This window comes from Pelobates fuscus, chromosome 7 (assembly GCF_036172605.1).
Source record: "Pelobates fuscus isolate aPelFus1 chromosome 7, aPelFus1.pri, whole genome shotgun sequence".
In the NCBI taxonomy this organism is placed as follows: Eukaryota; Metazoa; Chordata; class Amphibia; order Anura; family Pelobatidae; genus Pelobates; species Pelobates fuscus.
Window position 1 is genome coordinate 6,303,448 of NC_086323.1, and position 18,519 is coordinate 6,321,966.

General features: G+C 44.7%; 1 protein-coding gene across 1 annotated transcript in view; it reads left to right on the plus strand.

Annotated features, from left to right (window-relative positions):
- Nucleotides 1–18,519, plus strand: part of LOC134568930 (cilia- and flagella-associated protein 57-like) — a 171,607-nt gene that overhangs the window by 5,178 nt on the left and 147,910 nt on the right. Inside the window, exons 2-5 of the mRNA XM_063427648.1 lie at nucleotides 1,816–2,132; nucleotides 3,215–3,501; nucleotides 8,654–8,804; nucleotides 8,880–9,032. Coding sequence (XP_063283718.1) covers nucleotides 1,816–2,132; nucleotides 3,215–3,501; nucleotides 8,654–8,804; nucleotides 8,880–9,032 — 908 coding nt within the window. The remainder of the gene's footprint in view (nucleotides 1–1,815; nucleotides 2,133–3,214; nucleotides 3,502–8,653; nucleotides 8,805–8,879; nucleotides 9,033–18,519) is intronic.

Genomic DNA, 18,519 nt, shown 5'->3' on the forward strand with positions numbered 1-18,519 from the left:
ATTCTTACCCTGGAGCTTGTTCCCCTCATCCAGACGAACGATTCCACCGAACAGCGCCCTTCTAAGTTGAAGAGAATCAAACGCAGGCGATGATGGAAGTCTAGCGGTGTTCGGGAGTTTCTGTGTCCGATTTTAGTTCCATGAGATTCATGCCCAAACACCGCTGCCTGCGTTCATGCGAACAAGATGGCCGCCACCACGTGGTTGTCCATAGGAATTGCAGCCACGCAGACGAACAATTAGAACACCGAGGTGAGAAACCTTCCAAGTTGTTAATAGGTGTTAACAAGCTCCAGGGTGGTTCATGCGCTTGTTCGGATTGTGATCCTTGTTTGCCAGTTCCACGGTCCTCTAGGGTAAAACAACATGCACAGTCTTTTGGTTGCAGTTTAATTCAGGCCCTTTATTTAAAAGTCTTCTCAGGTGGCAGCAACACAACACAAAATAACTGTAACGGCTACCCAGGTAGTGAGAGGGTATCAGCCGTTGGAGACGTCCTTTTCCCTGGCAAGCTGCTGTGTAAAAGTAAAAGTAAAGCTGATATAATCCCATCCACGAGGTCCAGAGAGAGAGTCAGGTTCAGCTGTAAAAAGAGCAGAGTAACAATCCAATATAATTCCCTTTCAAGAACGAGACGAGGCTACGTTTTGAAGGGTCAAGAAGAACTGAGGTGCTGGCACACCCAGCCTTTGATTTTTATTGCAGTTGTTACAAATACAGGTCCGCCCACAGGGAGGTATAAAACAACCACTCACACATCAGTTACATCCCCCATATTCCCTCCCCTTATCCTGAGAGGAAACTCAATTATACATATAGTTAAAACATACTTTCTACCCAACTTTCATAACTCTAAAACCATACATCACATTCACATAAAAATACATATCTACAATCAATCCATTCAGTGGAACAACATATTAAAAAATGGCATGCATCAGACCAGGGGTTCAAAAGTTAGTAAAGTATCTTTTAAAACCCCTGCCAGCATGGCTTTGGCGGGCAACCAGGCTTCTCCAATGCAATGTGGCGAGATTGCTGTCGTCACAATAACCTAAACAGATTTCCCTTTAAATCAAATCTTAGCTCATCTGAGCACTAACGTTGTTATTATTCCCCATCTTCCAAGGGTTCTAAACTAACAAAAACATAGGTTTCGCCAACCTTGTTCCACATTAACTTTTCCTGCACTCCAGTGCTCAGTCACATTGACTCTCTGCACTCCCAGTGCACCAAGCCAGCCTTAAGTCTTGACTCTCTGCACTCCCAGTGCTCCAAGCCAACCTTGACTCTCTCACAGGAGAGAACAGCGTCTCTCCTACCTGCTCCCAGGGAGGAAACCAGCAATCCCTCTTTACCCGCCTAGCAGGAAGGGGTTTTATTCCCACTGCTGTACCTGATTGCCTCCAGCTGAGCAATAGGTTGGAGACAGCCCGAATACCTGGTCTGGACTTATGTCTCTCAAAAAAAACAATAAACAGCGGAGTGGAGCACCGGCCCACCCTGCTCTCCAAATACTCCACCCCAGGGGCCCATAACTAAACACCGGGGTTTTTTTTTTTTTGTTGCACACAACATGTACTCCCCGTAGGATTAAATGTTATATGCCTTTCCATAACTCTAGGGGAAATATAGATTCCTTCACGGATCTCACCTTGCACTTTATCTTTTGTTAATAAGTAAAACTATATCCATGTTGTCTTTTGTTCTGTAATGCTTGTCCATTTCTCCTTTATTGTTCCCTGTGTTTGTTTTGCACCAGCACAAATGTATTACACCGTGCAGAGTCACCTGATTGGTTCTTATTTTATTCAGGATCAGAGAAGAGTCTGGGAATGCAAGCCCTGGCCATCAGCCCAAATCGCCATTACCTTGCCATGTCTGAGGAGGTTCAGGAAAAGGCGACAATCACAATCTACGAACTAGCCTCTGTGCCCTTCAAAAAGCACAAAGTCCTTAGTACACCTGACTTCACAGCCCATGAATTTGTCAGCATTGCATTCTCCCCGGACTCCAAGTACCTGGTGGCCCAGCTGGGTTCCCCAGAATGGAAAATTATCTTCTGGATGTGGGAAAAGCAGAAAGTAATGGCAACCGTAAAAACAGACAGCCAGAAGAATCCCATTTACCAGGCAAGTCACCGCTCGCAATTCAAAGTCTGCATCTATTATCTTACAGCAGAGCTCTCGCAGAACTCCAAATCCCATGATGCTCTGCTAATATTATTGGTCACCCAGGCGCTAGTTGGTAGATGTTACCCCTTTGTGTATTTTTAAATTAATATATCATTGGATTGTTCTGAATATATATGCTCTGTATTTTAACATAGTTTGTAGTAGAGCAGAGTCTGTAGAACTAACCAGGTTTATTTAACCCCTTAAGGACATGTGACGTGTGTGACATGTCATGATTCCCTTTTTTTAGGGACACTATAGTCACCAGAACAACTACAGATTATTGAATTTGTTCTGGTGAGTAGAATCATTACCTTCAGGCTTTTTGCTGTAAACACTGTCTTTTCAGAGAAAATGCAGTGTTTACATTACAGCCTAGTGATAACTTCACTGGCCACTCCTCAGATAGCTGTTAGAGATCCTTCCTGGGTCATGGCTGCCTAAAATGCATCCAAACATTCATTATCTCCTCCCTCTGCATGCAGACACTGAACCTTCCTCATAGAGATTCATTGATTCAATTCATCTCTATGAGGAGATGCTGATTGGCCAGGGCTGTGTTTGAATTGTGCTGGCTCTGCCACCTTGTCAGGCTCAGCCAATCCTATGGGGAAGCATTTTGATTGGATCAGGCCACCACTTCTGCTGATGTCAGCAGACAGGCTATGACGATTGACTATTCTGAGTTAAACAGCATGCAGAGCTACAGTTTCACGCTTGAATAAAAGTAAGATTTTGCTATATTTATGGAGGCATGAGGGACCCAGGGGGGCTAGATAGTGGTTTTAACACACTAGGGTCAGGAATACATGTTTGTGTTCCTGACCTTATAGTGATCCTTTAATAATCAGTTGCGTTACATTATATTGAAATAATTGAAGGTGTTTATTGTCTAAATTATGTATCTACTAAAATTCCCAGAGACTTTAGTGGCACATTCTGTAATAAATCATTTAGAAAGATATTAAATCGAGGTCTTTGGGAGCAGAACATGAAAAGACTATAAAATGACACAAAGTATTTATTGATATCTCTTCTAGGTGAGCTTTAACCCCCAGGATAACTCACAGATCTGTGCCACAGGCCGTAAGGTTTTTAAGATATTTTGCTACATTGGGGGAAGCCTCAAACAGACTAACTTCCAGAAAGTGGATACTCAGAACTTCCTGTGCCACGCATGGCTCTCCGAGGATAGAATTATCTGTGGAACGGACACTGGAAAGCTTTGCCTCTTTGAATCTGGTGATGTTCGATGGGAGTATATTATCAGTGGAAAAACTGCGCTGAAGGAGGGCGAAAGATTTGATGATCGTTCCGTGGATGGGCGGTATATTTATTTATACTATTTTCTTTGTATCTTTTTAGAAAGATGAAGTTTCATTAAAGGACCACTATAGGCACCCAGACCACTTCAGCTTAATGAAGTGGTCTGGGTGCCAGGTCCATCTAGGATTAACCCTTTCTGCTGTAAACATAGCAGTTTCAGAGAAACTCCTATGTTTACCTATAGGTTAATCCAGCCTCTAGTTGCTGTCTCATTGACAGCCGCTAGAGGCGCTTCCGTGCTTCTCACTGTGATTTTCACAGTGAGAAGACGCCAGCGTCCATAGGAAAGCATTGAGAATGCTTTCCTATGGACTGGCTGAATGCGTGCGCGGCTCGTGCCACGCATGCGCATTCAGCCGATGACAGGAGGCAGAGAGGCCCCACCGCCGAGGAAGCCCGGCGGTGGAGAAAAGGTATGTGTTTAACCCATTCCTCACCCTAGAGCCCGGAGGGAGGGGGACCCTAAGGGTGGGGGGGGGGGGGGGGACCTAGAGACCGTGGCACTATAGTGGTCCTTTAAGCAAATTCCATGCAGCCAACCAGTTTAATATTGTCCTTGCTGGAAATTTGAATTAATACAAGGTCCAAACATAGAGAATCGCATCTCTATAAGCATTTGTTCTATTTAATATTATTTTATATAATCATTTTATCATTTTATCCCTCCATAGCTTGACTCGATTCGGCGCTGTATAGAATGTACATTAGTTATTTATAAAAAAATATCTGTCATTTTCTTACACAAATACGATAGTTGCTGTTTATTTAATTTACTTTTGTGTTGTATTTAAAACTTGCATTTTTAAAGTTAAACATTGAGTTACTTCCAATGCAGAAAACAGCAGAAACAAGCTGACATTATTCTAACAACCTACTTTTCTACTCTACCCTTTGTGTCACTATACCCCACTCCCTCTAACATGTAAACTCACTGAGCAGGGCCCTCAATCCCTCTGTTACTGTGTCACTATACCCCACTCCCTCTAACATGTAAACTCACTGAGCAGGGCCCTCAATCCCTCTGTTACTGTGTCACTATACCCCACTCCCTCTAACATATAAACTCACTGAGCAGGGCCCTCAATCCCTCTGTTACTGTGTCACTATACCCCCACTCCCTCTAACATGTAAACTCACTGAGCAGGGCCCTCAATCCCTCTGTTACTGTGTCATTATACCCCACTCCCTCTAACATGTAAACTCACTGAGCAGGGCCCTCAATCCCTCTGTTACTGTGTCACTATACCCCACTCCCTCTAGCATGTAAACTCACTGAGCAGGGCCCTCAATCCCTCTGTTACTGTGTCACTATACCCCACTCCCTCTAACATGTAAACTCACTGAGCAGGGCCCTCAATCCCTCTGTTACTGTGGCACTATACCCCACTCCCTCTAACATGTAAACTCACTGAGCAGGGCCCTCAATCCCTCTGTTACTGTATCACTATACCCCACTCCCTCTAGCATGTAAACTCACTGAGAAGGGCCCTCAATCCCTCTGTTACTGTATCACTATACCCCACTCCCTCTAACATGTAAACTCACTGAGCAGGCCCTCAATCCCTCTGTTACTGTGTCACTATACCCCATTCCCTCTTACATGTAAACTCACTGAGCAGGGCCCTCAATCCCTCTGTTACTCTCACTATACTCCACTCCCTCTAACATGTAAGCTCACTGAGCAGGCCCTCAATCCCTCTGTTACTGTGTCACTATACCCCACTCCCTCTAGCCTGTAAACTCACTGAGCAGGGCCCTCAATCCCTCTGTTACTGTATCACTATACCCCACTCCCTCTAACATGTAAACTCACTGAGCAGGCCCTCAATCCCTCTGTTACTGTGTCACTATACCCCATTCCCTCTTACATGTAAACTCACTGAGCAGGGCCCTCAATCCCTCTGTTACTCTCACTATACTCCACTCCCTCTAACATGTAAGCTCACTGAGCAGGCCCTCAATCCCTCTGTTACTGTGTCACTATACCCCACTCCCTCTAACATGTAAACTCACTGAGCAGGCCCTCAATCCCTCTGTTACTGTGTCACTATACCCCACTCCCTCTAGCATGTAAACTCACTGAGCAGGGCCCTCAATCCCTCTGTTACTGTGTCACTATACCCCACTCCCTCTAACATGTAAACTCACTGAGCAGGCCCTCAATCCCTCTGTTACTGTGTCACTATACCCCACTCCCTCTAACATGTAAACTCACTGAGCAGGCCCTCAATCCCTCTGTTACTGTGTCACTATACCCCACTCCCTCTAGCATGTAAACTCACTGAGCAGGGCCCTCAATCCCTCTGTTACTGTGTCACTATACCCCACTCCCTCTAACATGTAAACTCACTGAGCAGGCCCTCAATCCCTCTGTTACTGTGTCACTATACCCCATTCCCTCTAACATGTAAACTCACTGAGCAGGGCCCTCAATCCCTCTGTTACTCTCACTATACTCCACTCCCTCTAACATGTAAGCTCACTGAGCAGGCCCTCACTCCCTCTGTGTCAGGGTACCTGAAGTCTCTACCTCGGAGGAGGTTAGACTTCCCGACGTCCGTTCTCTCAGCGGGGCTGGTTCTTCCAATCCTCACAGCTCTCATAGTCATTCCCACGCCGGCCGCGAGAATCCCACTTCCTTTTATGACACGACGCTCAGGAGCCGACGTCATGACGGCAATCACATCCCGACCTGTCAATCTGGTTCGGAACAACGAATCAGGGCTCGGCAAGGGCGGAGTCATGATTTAGAGAACCAGGGTATAAAAGAGGGAAGTGTGTAATGGCTCATTGCCCTGTCGTGGTTCTAGCTTGTCTGGTTCCTCAGTGCTCTTATGTTTATCGTCCTATTTGGTTTTGACTCGGCTTGTACTATCGTTCCTGTTTACCTCTTGTATCCTTTGACCTCGGCTTGTCTCTCGCTTACCTGTCCTCTCGTTCTCTCGACCCGGCTTGTCTCTGACTATTCTCTGCTTTCTCCGTACGTTAGTCCGGCCATTCTAAGGTCCGGTATACGTACATCTCTCCTGTTCGTACTCTGCGTGTTGGATCCCTGTCCCGATCCTGACACTCTGTTACTGTGTCACTATACCCCACTCCCTCTAACATGTAAACTCACTGAGCAGGGCCTCAATCCCTCTGTTACTGTGTCACTACACACCACTCCCTCTAACATGTAAGCTCATTGAGCAGGGCCTCAATCCCTCTGTTACTGTGTCACTACACCCCACTCCCTCTAACATGTACACTCACTGAGCAGGGCCCTCAATCCCTCTGTTACTGTGTCACTATACCCCACTCCCTCTAACATGTAAACTCACTGAGCAGGGCCCTCAATCCCTCTGTTACTGTGTCACTATACCCCACTCCCTCTAGCATGTAAACTCACTGAGAAGGGCCCTCAATCCCTCTGTTACTGTGTCACTATACCCCACTCCCTCTAGCATGTAAACTCACAGAGCAGGGCCCCCAATCCCTCTGTTACTGTGTCACTATACCCCACTCCCTCTAACATGTAAACTCATTGAGCAGGCCCTCAATCCCTCTGTTACCGTGTCACTATACCCCACTCCCTCTAACATGTAAGCTCACTGAGCAGGGCCCTTAATCCCTCTGTTACTGTGTCACTATACCCCACTCCCTCTAACATGTAAGCTCACTGAGGAGAGCCCTCAATCTCTCTGTTACTGTGTCACTATACCCCACTTCCTCTAACATGTAAGCTCACTGAGGAGAGCCCTCAATCCCTCTGTTACTGTCACTATACCCCACTCCCTCTAACATGTAAGCTCACTGAGCAGGACCTCAATCCCTCTGTTACTGTGTCACTATACCCCATTTCCTCTAACATGTAAACTCACTGAGCAGGGCCCTCAATCCCTCTGTTACTGTGTCACTATACCCCACTCCCTCTAGCATGTAAACTCACTGAGCAGGGCCTCAGTCCCTCTGTTACTGTGTCACTATACCCCACTCCCTCTAACATGTAAACTCACTGAGCAGGGCCCTCAATCCCTCTGTTACTGTGTCACTATACCCCATTTCCTCTAACATGTAAACTCACTGAGCAGGGCCCTCAATCCCTCTGTTACTGTGTCACTATACCCCACTCCCTCTAGCATGTAAACTCACTGAGCTGGGCCCTCAATCTCTCTGTTACTGTGTCACTATACCCCACTCCCTCTAACATGTAAACTCACTGAGCAGGCCCTCAACCCCTCAGTTTCCTGTGCGTCCAACTTGTCTGGTTACAATTACATTTCTGTTAGTCCACACATTGTACAGCACTACGGAATTTGTTGGCCCTTTATATATAATAATAATAATTGTTTCCATCACGGCGGACTTTGGAATATGGACATTATTCTGCTTACATATAACAAGTGATCTCATTCAGTGCTTTAAAACCTATTTATAAAGCAAGAACCACAGTGAAAACATTATACATACTCCCCATATATCTCCCAGTTTTACAATGCAGCTTTACATTATAGACAGTGGAGCAAATCTGGGATGCTGTCCTTCTCCAGTGCCAGCTCCCTCCTGTGTCAGCCCCCTTCTTTGCCATTCATCTTTCATGCCAACCCCCCTTCTGTGTCATTCCTCTCCTGTATCAGACCCCTTCTTTGCCATTCACCTTTCATGCCAACCCCCTTCTGTGTCATTCCTCTACTGTAACAGCCCCCTTCTGTGCCATTCACCTCTCATGCCAGCACCCTTCCCATGCCATTCACCTCTTGTACCATTCAAATCTTGTGCCAGTACCCTCCTGTGCCATTCCCCTCCTGTACCAGCCCCTTCTTTGTCATTAATCTCATGTGCCATTCCCCTATCATGCCATTCCCCTCCTGTACCATCCACCTCCTCTACCAGTCCCCTATTGTGCCATTCACCTCCTCTACTATCCCCTTCTTGTGTTATTCACCTCCTGTGCCATTCTCATTTCGTGCCATTTACCTCCTGTGCCATTTCCATCCTGTGCCATTCACCTCTTGTACCATTCCCCTTTTCTACCAGCCACTTCCTGTGCCATTCACCTCCTTTGCCATACACATCTCGTAACAGCCTCCTACCGTGCCATTCCCCTCCTACAGTGCCATTTATTTTCTATTGTTTCTTTAGATATTCTTCATTGCTTTTTCTTCTTTTAACAGGTCAGTTTCTGCCAGTGCATTATCCTCTGTCCAGATACATGCCATCCTGCCCTATTCCAAGGGATTCCTGTGCTCGGCTGGTCCAGGCAAGGTCTGCATGTTTGAGAAGGTGGAAGACAAAGAACTTTACAAAAGGAGCCACGATATCAGAGTGAGTCGATTTCCTGGGGGTGGATGGAGCAGTACGTGGGGTGCGGAGAGTTTTTATCATATTTGTTGTTGGCAGATTCCGCAGGACGAGCACAGCAGTGATCCCAGCCAGTCCGAGCTGCAGGAGGTGCTGCACATGTGTCTGAGCCCCTCGGAGGAGACAGTGCTGGTTAGTACCAGTAAGAGTCAAATTTACACCATCGCCCTGTCCTCGGCTGAAATCGGGAAGGTGAGTTTGTCAGTTCATTCATAGAAACATAGAAACATAGAAACATAGAATGTGACGGCAGATAAGAACCATTCGGCCCATCTAGTCTGCCCAGTTTTCTAAATACTTTCATTAGTCCCTGGCCTTATCTTATAGTTAGGATAGCCTTATGCCTATCCCACGCATGCTTAAACTCCTTTACTGTGTTAACCTCTACCACTTCAGCTGGAAGGCTATTCCATGCATCCACTACCCTCTCAGTAAAGTAATACTTCCTGATATTATTTTTAAACCTTTGTCCCTCTAATTTAAGACTATGTCCTCTTGTTGTGGTAGTTTTTCTTCTTTTAAATATAGTCTCCTCCTTTACTGTGTTGATTCCCTTTATGTATTTAAATGTTTCTATCATATCCCCCCTGTCTCGTCTTTCCTCCATGCTATACATGTTAAGATCCTTTAACCTTTCCTGGTAAGTTTTATCCTGCAATCCATGAACCAGTTTAGTAGCCCTTCTTTGAACTCTCTCTAAGGTATCAATATCCTTCTGAAGATAGGGTTTCCAGTACTGTGTACAGTGCTCCAAGGGAGGTCTCACCAGTGTTCTGTACAATGGTGTAACGGAGCTCCGTGTACTCCGACCGAGTACCCTCCGTTGATGGATGCTCCTAGCGCTCTCAGAGGACTCCAAGCACTGCAGACAACACCACAACCACCGCAGGCTCCACAACCGCCGTAGCTTAACTGGAGCCGCGCCGTCTTCCTTCCACCCTGGATCGGCTTCTGTCCTCCAGGACCGTGTGGGGAAGACCTCTCCTCCAGGAGAGCGTATCCGGAACAAGCTCTTACAAGAGCTAAGTGATTAAGAGCTCAGGGGAATATGCAGCGCATAGCAATCCCCAGTGTGATATAGCAGTTCCCTCCAATAACGAGACACGGCTACGTATTGAGGGTCAGAAGAGGTCTGAGGACTGGAACACCCAGCCTGCTTTTTATTAGGATAAGGTACACACAGGACACTCCCAGGGGGAGGATGAAATTAACCAATAACAGCATAGTACAGCCCACAGGTTCCCTCCCCTCAGATAAACAGTTAAACCAATTATTACATACAGTAAAAATACAGTTTTCACATACACACTGTAACTTTAAAACCATACATTCAATTTCAATAAAAGTTGCATATTCAGACTCAGCATACATCAAACATAAACACTTCCAAAAATCAGCCAAATCCCTCCAGTGGATCAAAAGTTAGCTGGAAGTCCTTTATGACCGACCGCAAGCACAATTTCCTGCCCAAAACAGTTCCATAGATTTGGGCTGTGCAGCCGGCCAATTTCATGCCGAAAAACGACTAAGTCCCATTTCGAACGGGACTTAGTCTCTGGAGCTGCAAGTTCAGTATGGGAGAAGGTAAGGGTCAGCGGTGTTCGGCAAAATGTGTAGCCGATTTTAGTTCCACAGAATCTTTAGCATACACCGCTGACCGCATTCGAATGACTAAAATGGCCGCCGCCACGTGTTCGGCTGCCGAATGGCGGCCACCCAGCGCTCGGCAATTAACCTGCAGTAACCTCACAGCCTGGGAGGTAAATTGCCTGCACACTTTAACTTCTGGGTGGTCCGCCTGTGTGGTACTTGGTTCAGTAAGCCCTATGTACTGAACCAAGTGGGAGAGAGCCAGGGGCAAGTTATTTTACAGGTCTGGGGACATAGTCTTAAAGGGACATTGTTCACCAAAGTTACAAGATGTCCCCAGACGGTTCTTAAAGGGCCATACACACCCAATAAAAGTTAATACATTATCAGGGGCACAATCTTCCAGGGGCCATAGTCATGAGGAAGGAGGCTGGCAAATAGGCTTCTCCACAATCCAAGGAAGCAGGGCAATTTTCCATTTAAAGGGCCAGTTACAAATAGCGATTTGTAACAAATGGCATGAGCACTTCCCTCTTTCTACTGCTAATACCTCTCCCTATACAACCAAGCATTCTGCTAGCATTTCCTGCTGCTCTATTACATTGTCTGCCTACCTTTAAGTCATCAGAAATAATCACCCCTAAATCCCTTTCCTCAGATGTTGAGGTTAGGACTCTATCAAATATTCTGTACTCTGCCCTTGGGTTTTTACGTCCAAGATGCATTATCTTGCACTTATCCACATTAAATGTCAGTTGCCACAACTCTGACCATTTTTCTAGTCTACCTAAATCATTTTCCATTTGGCTTATCCCTCCTGGAACATCAACCCTGTTACATATCTTAGTATCATCCGCAAAAAGACACACCTTACCATCAAGACCTTCTGCAATATCACTAATAAAAATATTAAAGAGAATGGGTCCAAGTACAGATCCCTGAGGTACCCCACTGGTGACAAGCCCAAGCTTCGAATATACTCCATTGACTACAACCCTCTGTTGCCTGTCACTCAGCCACTGCCTTACCCATTCAACAATATTGGAATCCAAACTCAAAGATTGTAGTTTGTTGATAAGCCTTCTATGTGCAACAGTGTCAAAAGCCTTACTGAAATCGAGGTAAGCAATGTCTACTGCACCACCCTGATCTATAATTTTAGTTACCCAATCAAAAAAATCAATAAGATTAGTTTGGCATGATCTCCCTGAAGTAAACCCATGTTGTCTCTGATCTTGAAATCCATGTGTTTTTAGATGTTCAACAATCCTATCCTTTAACATGGTTTCCATCACTTTCCCCACTACTGAAGTTAGGCTTACTGGCCTATAGTTGCCCGACTCCTCCCTATTACCTTTCTTGTGAATGGGCACAACATTCGCTAACTTCCAATCTTCTGGGACTACTCCTGTTATCAATGATTGGTTAAATAAATCTGTTAATGGTTTTGCTAGTACACCACTAAGCTCTTTTAATAGTTTTGGGTGTATTCCATCAGGTCCCATTGACTTATTTGTCTTTACTTTTGACAGTTGAAATAGAACCTCTTCCTCTGTAAACTCACGTGTAATAAATGACTCATTTATCCTTTTTCTTAACTGAGGTCCCTTTCCTTCATTTTCATCTGTAAATACCGAACAAAAATATTCATTGAGGCAGTCAGCTAGACCTTTATCCTCATCTACATACCTTCCTTCTTTTGTTTTTAATCTAACTAATCCTTGTTTTACTTTTCTTTTCTCATTTATGTATCTAAAAAAGGTTTTGTCCCCCTTTTTTACTGACTGTGCTATTTTCTCTTCTGTGTGTGATTTGGAAGCTCTTATAACTTGCTTAGCCTCTTTCTGCCTAATCTTATAGGTCATTCTGTCTTCCTCACTCTGGTTTTTTTTATAATTACTAAATGCTAACTTTTTGTTTTTTACTATTTTGGCTACATCTGTGGAGTACCACAGTGGTTTCTTGAATTTTTTGCTTTTACTGACAAGCCTAATGCAATTTTCTGTTGCCTTCAGTAGTGCAACTTTTAAATAATCCCATTTCTTTTGGACTCCATTTAAATTGCTCCAGTCTGATAATGACTCCTTTACACATATTCTAATTTTGGAAAAGTCTGTTTTTCTAAAGTCTAAAACTTTTGTTTTTGTGTGGTGTGTGACTCAGTCACTGTTCTTATATTAAACCACACTGACTGATGATCACTGGATCCTAAACTTTCACCTACAGTAATATCTGATACCAAATCTCCATTTGTTAACACTAAATCTAGTATGGCCTCTTTACGAGTTGGCTCCTCAACGACTTGTTTTAGAGACAATCCCAGTAGGGAGTTTAGAATATGTGTGCTCCTGGCACAAGTAGCTATTTTTGTTTTCCAATTTATATCAGGAAGATTAAAGTCACCCATGATGATAACTTCCCCCTTCATTGTCATTTTAGCTATTTCTTCAACTAGTAGATTATCTAACTCTTCAATTTGTCCTGGGGGCCTATAAATCACACCTACACGAGTTACTGTGTGATTACCAAATTCTAACGTAACCCAAACTGACTCTATGTTTGCCTCACTAACCTTTATTAGGCTAGATTTTATGCTATTCTTTACATACAGGGCCACCCCTCCCCCTTTCTTACCTTCCCTGTCTTTTCTATATAAAGAATACCCTGGTATTGCTATGTCCCAGTCATTTTTCTCATTATACCATGTCTCAGTAACAGCGACTAAATCTACACTATCAGTTGCCATTATTGCCACAAGTTCATGGATCTTATTCCCTAAACTGCGAGCATTTGTAGACATGACTCTAAGCTTATCATTTTTTAACACACTTGCTACAGGCACCTTCTGTCCTTTTTTTGGGGGACAATTGGATTGATGTTTTATCACCCTTTTGCCCCCCCCTCCTAGTTTAAATACATCCTAGCAAAACCTCTGAACTGCTCACTGAGAACATTTGTTCCCTTTTGAGAAAGATGCAAACCATCTTTTTTGTACAGTTTATTTCCATTCCAAACAGAGCTACCATGAGCAATAAAGCCAAATCCTTGCTCTCGACACCATTCACCAAGCCACAAGTTAAAGTCCCTAATACGCATCCGCCTGTCATTCTGAGTGTTATGCACAGGCAGAACTTCAGAGAATGACAATGTGGAAGCAACCTGCCGTATATCATTGGCAAAAACACTAAAAACTTCCTTAACCTCTGAAACCTCATTGCAAGCCAAGTCATTTGTCCCTAAATGGACAAGTACATCCAATTCCCCTTCCTGCTTTGCTTGCTTAACAATATTACCTATACGTCTCCTGTCTCTGTGAGCAGTAGCTCCGGGAAGACACCTCACAAGACCACCATTGTCCATCTCCACACCTCTTATGATGGAATCCCCCACCAACAACTACTTTCTATTAGGCCTCACCATAGTCTTCAAGCCTCTCTGCACAACACCACTAGCCTCAGTGCCTCTCTGCACAACACCACTAGCCTCAATGCCTCTCTTCACAACACCACTAGCCTCAATGCCTCTCTTCACAACACCACTAGCCTCAATGCCTCTCTTCACAACACCACTAGCCTCAGTGCCTCTCTGCACAACACCACTAGCCTCAGTGCCTCTCTGCACAACACCACTAGCCTCAGTGCCTCTCTGCACAACATCACTAGCCTCAGTGCCTCTCTGCACAACACCACTAGCCTCAGTGCCTCTCTCCACGACACCACTACACTCTGAAAGTGCAGAAAATGAATTATGTAGAGCAACAGACTGTGCAATATGCCTTTTATCCACAACTCCAAGTCTACCAGATCCTACAGTAATCCATCTGCCATTCCTAGTATGTCTCTGCGGCAGTGGCTTTGCAGCAGTTCCAGCCTGAGTTTGTTTACCAGATAATTTACAAATCTCAGACTTCAAAAATACAATCTCCTGCCGCAAAATAGAGAACTGTCTACAGATTAGACAACAACCAAACCTCCAAAAAGTGGAACGTGAAACAAATGCAAAGCAACTATTACACTGAACTAAGTCTGCCATTCCAATGAGGTGAATAATTTAAATCAAACAAACCTTAACTTTTTATTTATCCTCCTGAATACCTCGGATTACCTCCAGGTTATCTCCAGAATATCTCCAACCACACACACACTTAGAAGCAACACTCTCCAGAATATCTCCAACCACACACACACTTAGAAGCAACACTCTCCAGAATATCTCCAACCACACACACTTAGAAGCAACACTTAGATGAAGCAACCAAGCTCTATTAGCCAAGCTAATGACAACTACCCTTATATACTCCTAAAATCACCTCCCACTAGGAATGTTTAACACCTGGGTAGGCCTCTGCTTATTAGCAAACAATAGCTAATTTAAATAGCAATCAATAGCAAGTAGCTACCTAATCCAATCAAATGCCTTATAATTACCAACAGGAAATCAAACCTTGTGCAGTCAGTAACCTTTTCCTACAGATGAATCTTACCTGTAACAGTAAAAAAGAACTCTTAGCACAGCTCTTAGACAGTTGAAGCTTCTGTAAAACTCTCCAGAATATCTCCAACCACACACACACTTAGAAGCAACACTTAGATGAAGCAACCAAGCTCTATTAGCCAAGCTAATGACAACTACCCTTATATACTCCTAAAATCACCTCCCACTAGGAATGTTTAATACCTGGGTAGGCCTCTGCTTATTAGCAAACAATAGCTAATTTAAATAGCAATCAATAGCAAGTAGCTACCTAATCCAATCAAATGCCTTATAATTACCAACAGGAAATCAAACCTTGTGCAGTCAGTAACCTTTTCCTACAGATGAATCTTACCTTGTGCAGTCAGTAACCTTTTCCTACAGATGAATCTTACCTTGTGCAGTCAGTAACCTTTTCCTACAGATGAATCTTACCTGTAACAGTAAAAAATAACTCTTAGCACAGCTCTTAGACAGTTGAAGCTTCTGTAAAACTCTCCAGAATATCTCCAACCACACACACACTTAGAAGCAACACTTAGATGAAGCAACCAAGCTTCATCTTCTGGAATCCACTATCTCTCCAGTTTGTCTTTCTTTGTTCCTTTTTTATTCTATCATGTCCTTGAAATATATCTCCCAAGTGTCTTTATTTAGGAGGGACAGTCCATATTTTGGTCTCAAATCAAACTGTCCCTCTTTTCTAGGAGCTTCATGTGATGAACCGCCTGTACTCGGAGTGGTACGTTTGTTCTAAAACTCTCCCGATTCCCACAGGGTTCCAGTGAATATAGCGTTCTCTCGCATACCCAAACATCAGTCAAGGCTTAATGAAGGGTACAAAATAACTGGTTTTATTGAGGTCAAGTCGCCTGGTTATATACATGACCCCCAGCAGTAAACACGCCCAGTCGTCTCCGTGTCGAGATAAGTGAGTTTGCTTTGGCTTAAATTAATTATCTCCCAGGCAATCGAGGTACAACAAGTAAAACCTCCAAAACACAAATAAAACATAAAGGAACCACATATATTCTATTCCTGGATCGGCAGGATCTGAGCGCCCAAGTTGTCCAAATAGTGCTCAGATCCATGAAATGTAGCCGAATCCACACTGAGGTAAAGGCATTCTTCATCCCGAACGACATGACCTTGAATTGGTACAGACCAAATGGGGTGATGAATGCTGACTTAGGAATGGCCTCCAGATCGAGGAGGATATGCCAATATCCCTTGCACAAGTCTATGGTGGTCAAGTAATTCCCCCCGGCCATGCGGTCTAACAACTCATTTATCCTGGGCATAGGATAGGTAACTGTCCGGTCTGTGAGCTTGCGGTAGTCGATACAGAAGCGGATCATACCCTTCCGTTGCCTGTGATACTCCTGGTTGTCACCAGCTGCTTGTATTGGTTTCACTTCATGTAGTATTGTCCCTTGTTCCTCGTTGCAACTTGGCATAGTCCGATGCTCTGCTTCATAACAATGGGCTGCTGCCCGAGATGGTTGAGATTAGGGACGGTCCCATCCTCCTCGATTCCAAAGGGGACAATTGTTCTTAAAGTGTCCCGGTTGATTGCACCCATGGCATATCGACCCGGTCATCCGGAACAGTACCTGTGCTGGTGTGTGTGCCGATAGAGGTGGTCGATTCGGTAGTGGAGCTAGCTGTGCATGATAGGTGGGTTGAAATGGTGGATGTCCTCTGCTGGATTTGGTTCTTCTGCCATCCTGAAATTCACTGGCTAGACGAGCGGCTTCCAATCTCGGACCAAGTCTTGGACCTCTGGTGGTGTGTGTTTGAAAAATTGCTCCAATAGTATAAATTTTATGGCGTCGGCTTGACACCCTTGTTTTAAATTTTGGTCCGCCCGGTGCATCCGAAATGCCCATTTGGCCTTTTCGTAATCCGCTGAATTTCCTTCCATAGGCTTCGGGGGTTACAGCATTCTGAGCCAATAGTGTCTCTTTGTCACGTATTTCGCACATAAAAATGTGATTAATGGCATTTACTGTTCTGACAGGAAAAGTTGTGCCGATCAAAATTACTGTCCTGACAGGAAAAGTTGTTCCGAGCAGCAATCAATCCACAGGAGGGTTTGTGCTGAGCAGCAATCTTGCAAATAGGAACTTGGTAACTACCTTTGGGGTCAAAGGTCGGTTACAACCAATCAGATCCACAGGCTGGATAGTCCCAGTTCTCCTCTTGCTCAGTACCCTGTCGTGGTTTCCCTTGTGGTTGTCCGAGAGCGCGTTATTGATTCTGGTTATTCTGGTTATTTGACTTGTCCCTGTTTTCTGGCATCCCTGACCCCTGGCTTTTCCTTATCGTTGTGACTATTCTTTGATACGTTAGTCCGGCCATTCTAAGGTCCGGTATACGTTACCTATCAGTTCTCTGTGTTACACAATTCTACGTGCTGGATCATTCTGTAATCCTGACATTACGACATGGCCATAGATCCTGTAGAATTGTGTAAGCACATAGCTGCTTGCGATAGGAAACTGGAGGTTAATGATCACCGCATGGATCAATTTGCCCAGGCCTTCAGTACGCTTCTTACCCGAACAGCGCACCTGCAACCTACGGGCTCACCTCCGCCTTATGTACCTCCACCTATAGTACACAAGGCACCTACTATCTCCCTATCTCCTCCCCTGCATTTTGATGGTAATATTCAAGAATGCTGAGGATTTCTTAACCAAATTTTGAGGTCTCACCAGGATCTTTTCCCACAGATATAGCTAAAATTGGTTACCTGATGAATCAGTTAAAAGTTAAAGCTTTAGCTTGGGCCAATCCATTATGGGAGAGTAATAGGAGTGTGGCACACAATTACCAGGAGTTCCTTACTGAATTCAAACTTACGTTTGACCAATTAGGCAGAGAGGATGATGCCTCTACTGCCCTGATGCACATCAGACAAGGGAACCGGTCTATCTCGGAATATGCCATAGAATTCCGTACCCTAGCTTCTGAGGTAGACTGGACTAATAGTGGGTTAATCTCTGCATTCAAAAAGGGATTATCTGAAACTATGCTAGATGAGATTGCCGCCAAAGCCTAATGAATTTATCACTTTTGTCATGCAGATTGATAATAGATTGAGAACCAGAGAGACTACTAGAAACAAGACCAGATGCATGAGTATGCATTTAGCACCCTGTTTCTCTAGACCTATTGTCCCTGAAATTCCTGTACAGTCCGAACCCGAACCCATGCAGTTAGGGGTCACTAGACTGTCGGAAGCAGAAAGACAATATAGGAGAAAAGTAGGCCCATGTTTATACTGCGGTAGGAAGGGACATATGAGAAACAATTGTCCCATACGTCCGGAAAACTACTGCACCTAAGCACCTTAAGGGGACAGGTCTTAGGTGTAATGGAGTGAGCACTTCCTGTCATTCCGCCGGTGGCCGGGTACAGGAAACAGAGGTTCCTGTGCCGCGTTCCGCGCCGCCTGGCCACACTACATGGAGAGACCAGCAGGAGGGAGCGCTCTGCGCTTCCCTCCTGCCGGTCACTCAAACCTGGCTGCCCTCCATGCAGCAGTGCTGCGCCGCCTGAGGCTTGTAAAAGCGCTCAGGCGGCGCAGCATGAGGAGGCGCAGCGGGGACAG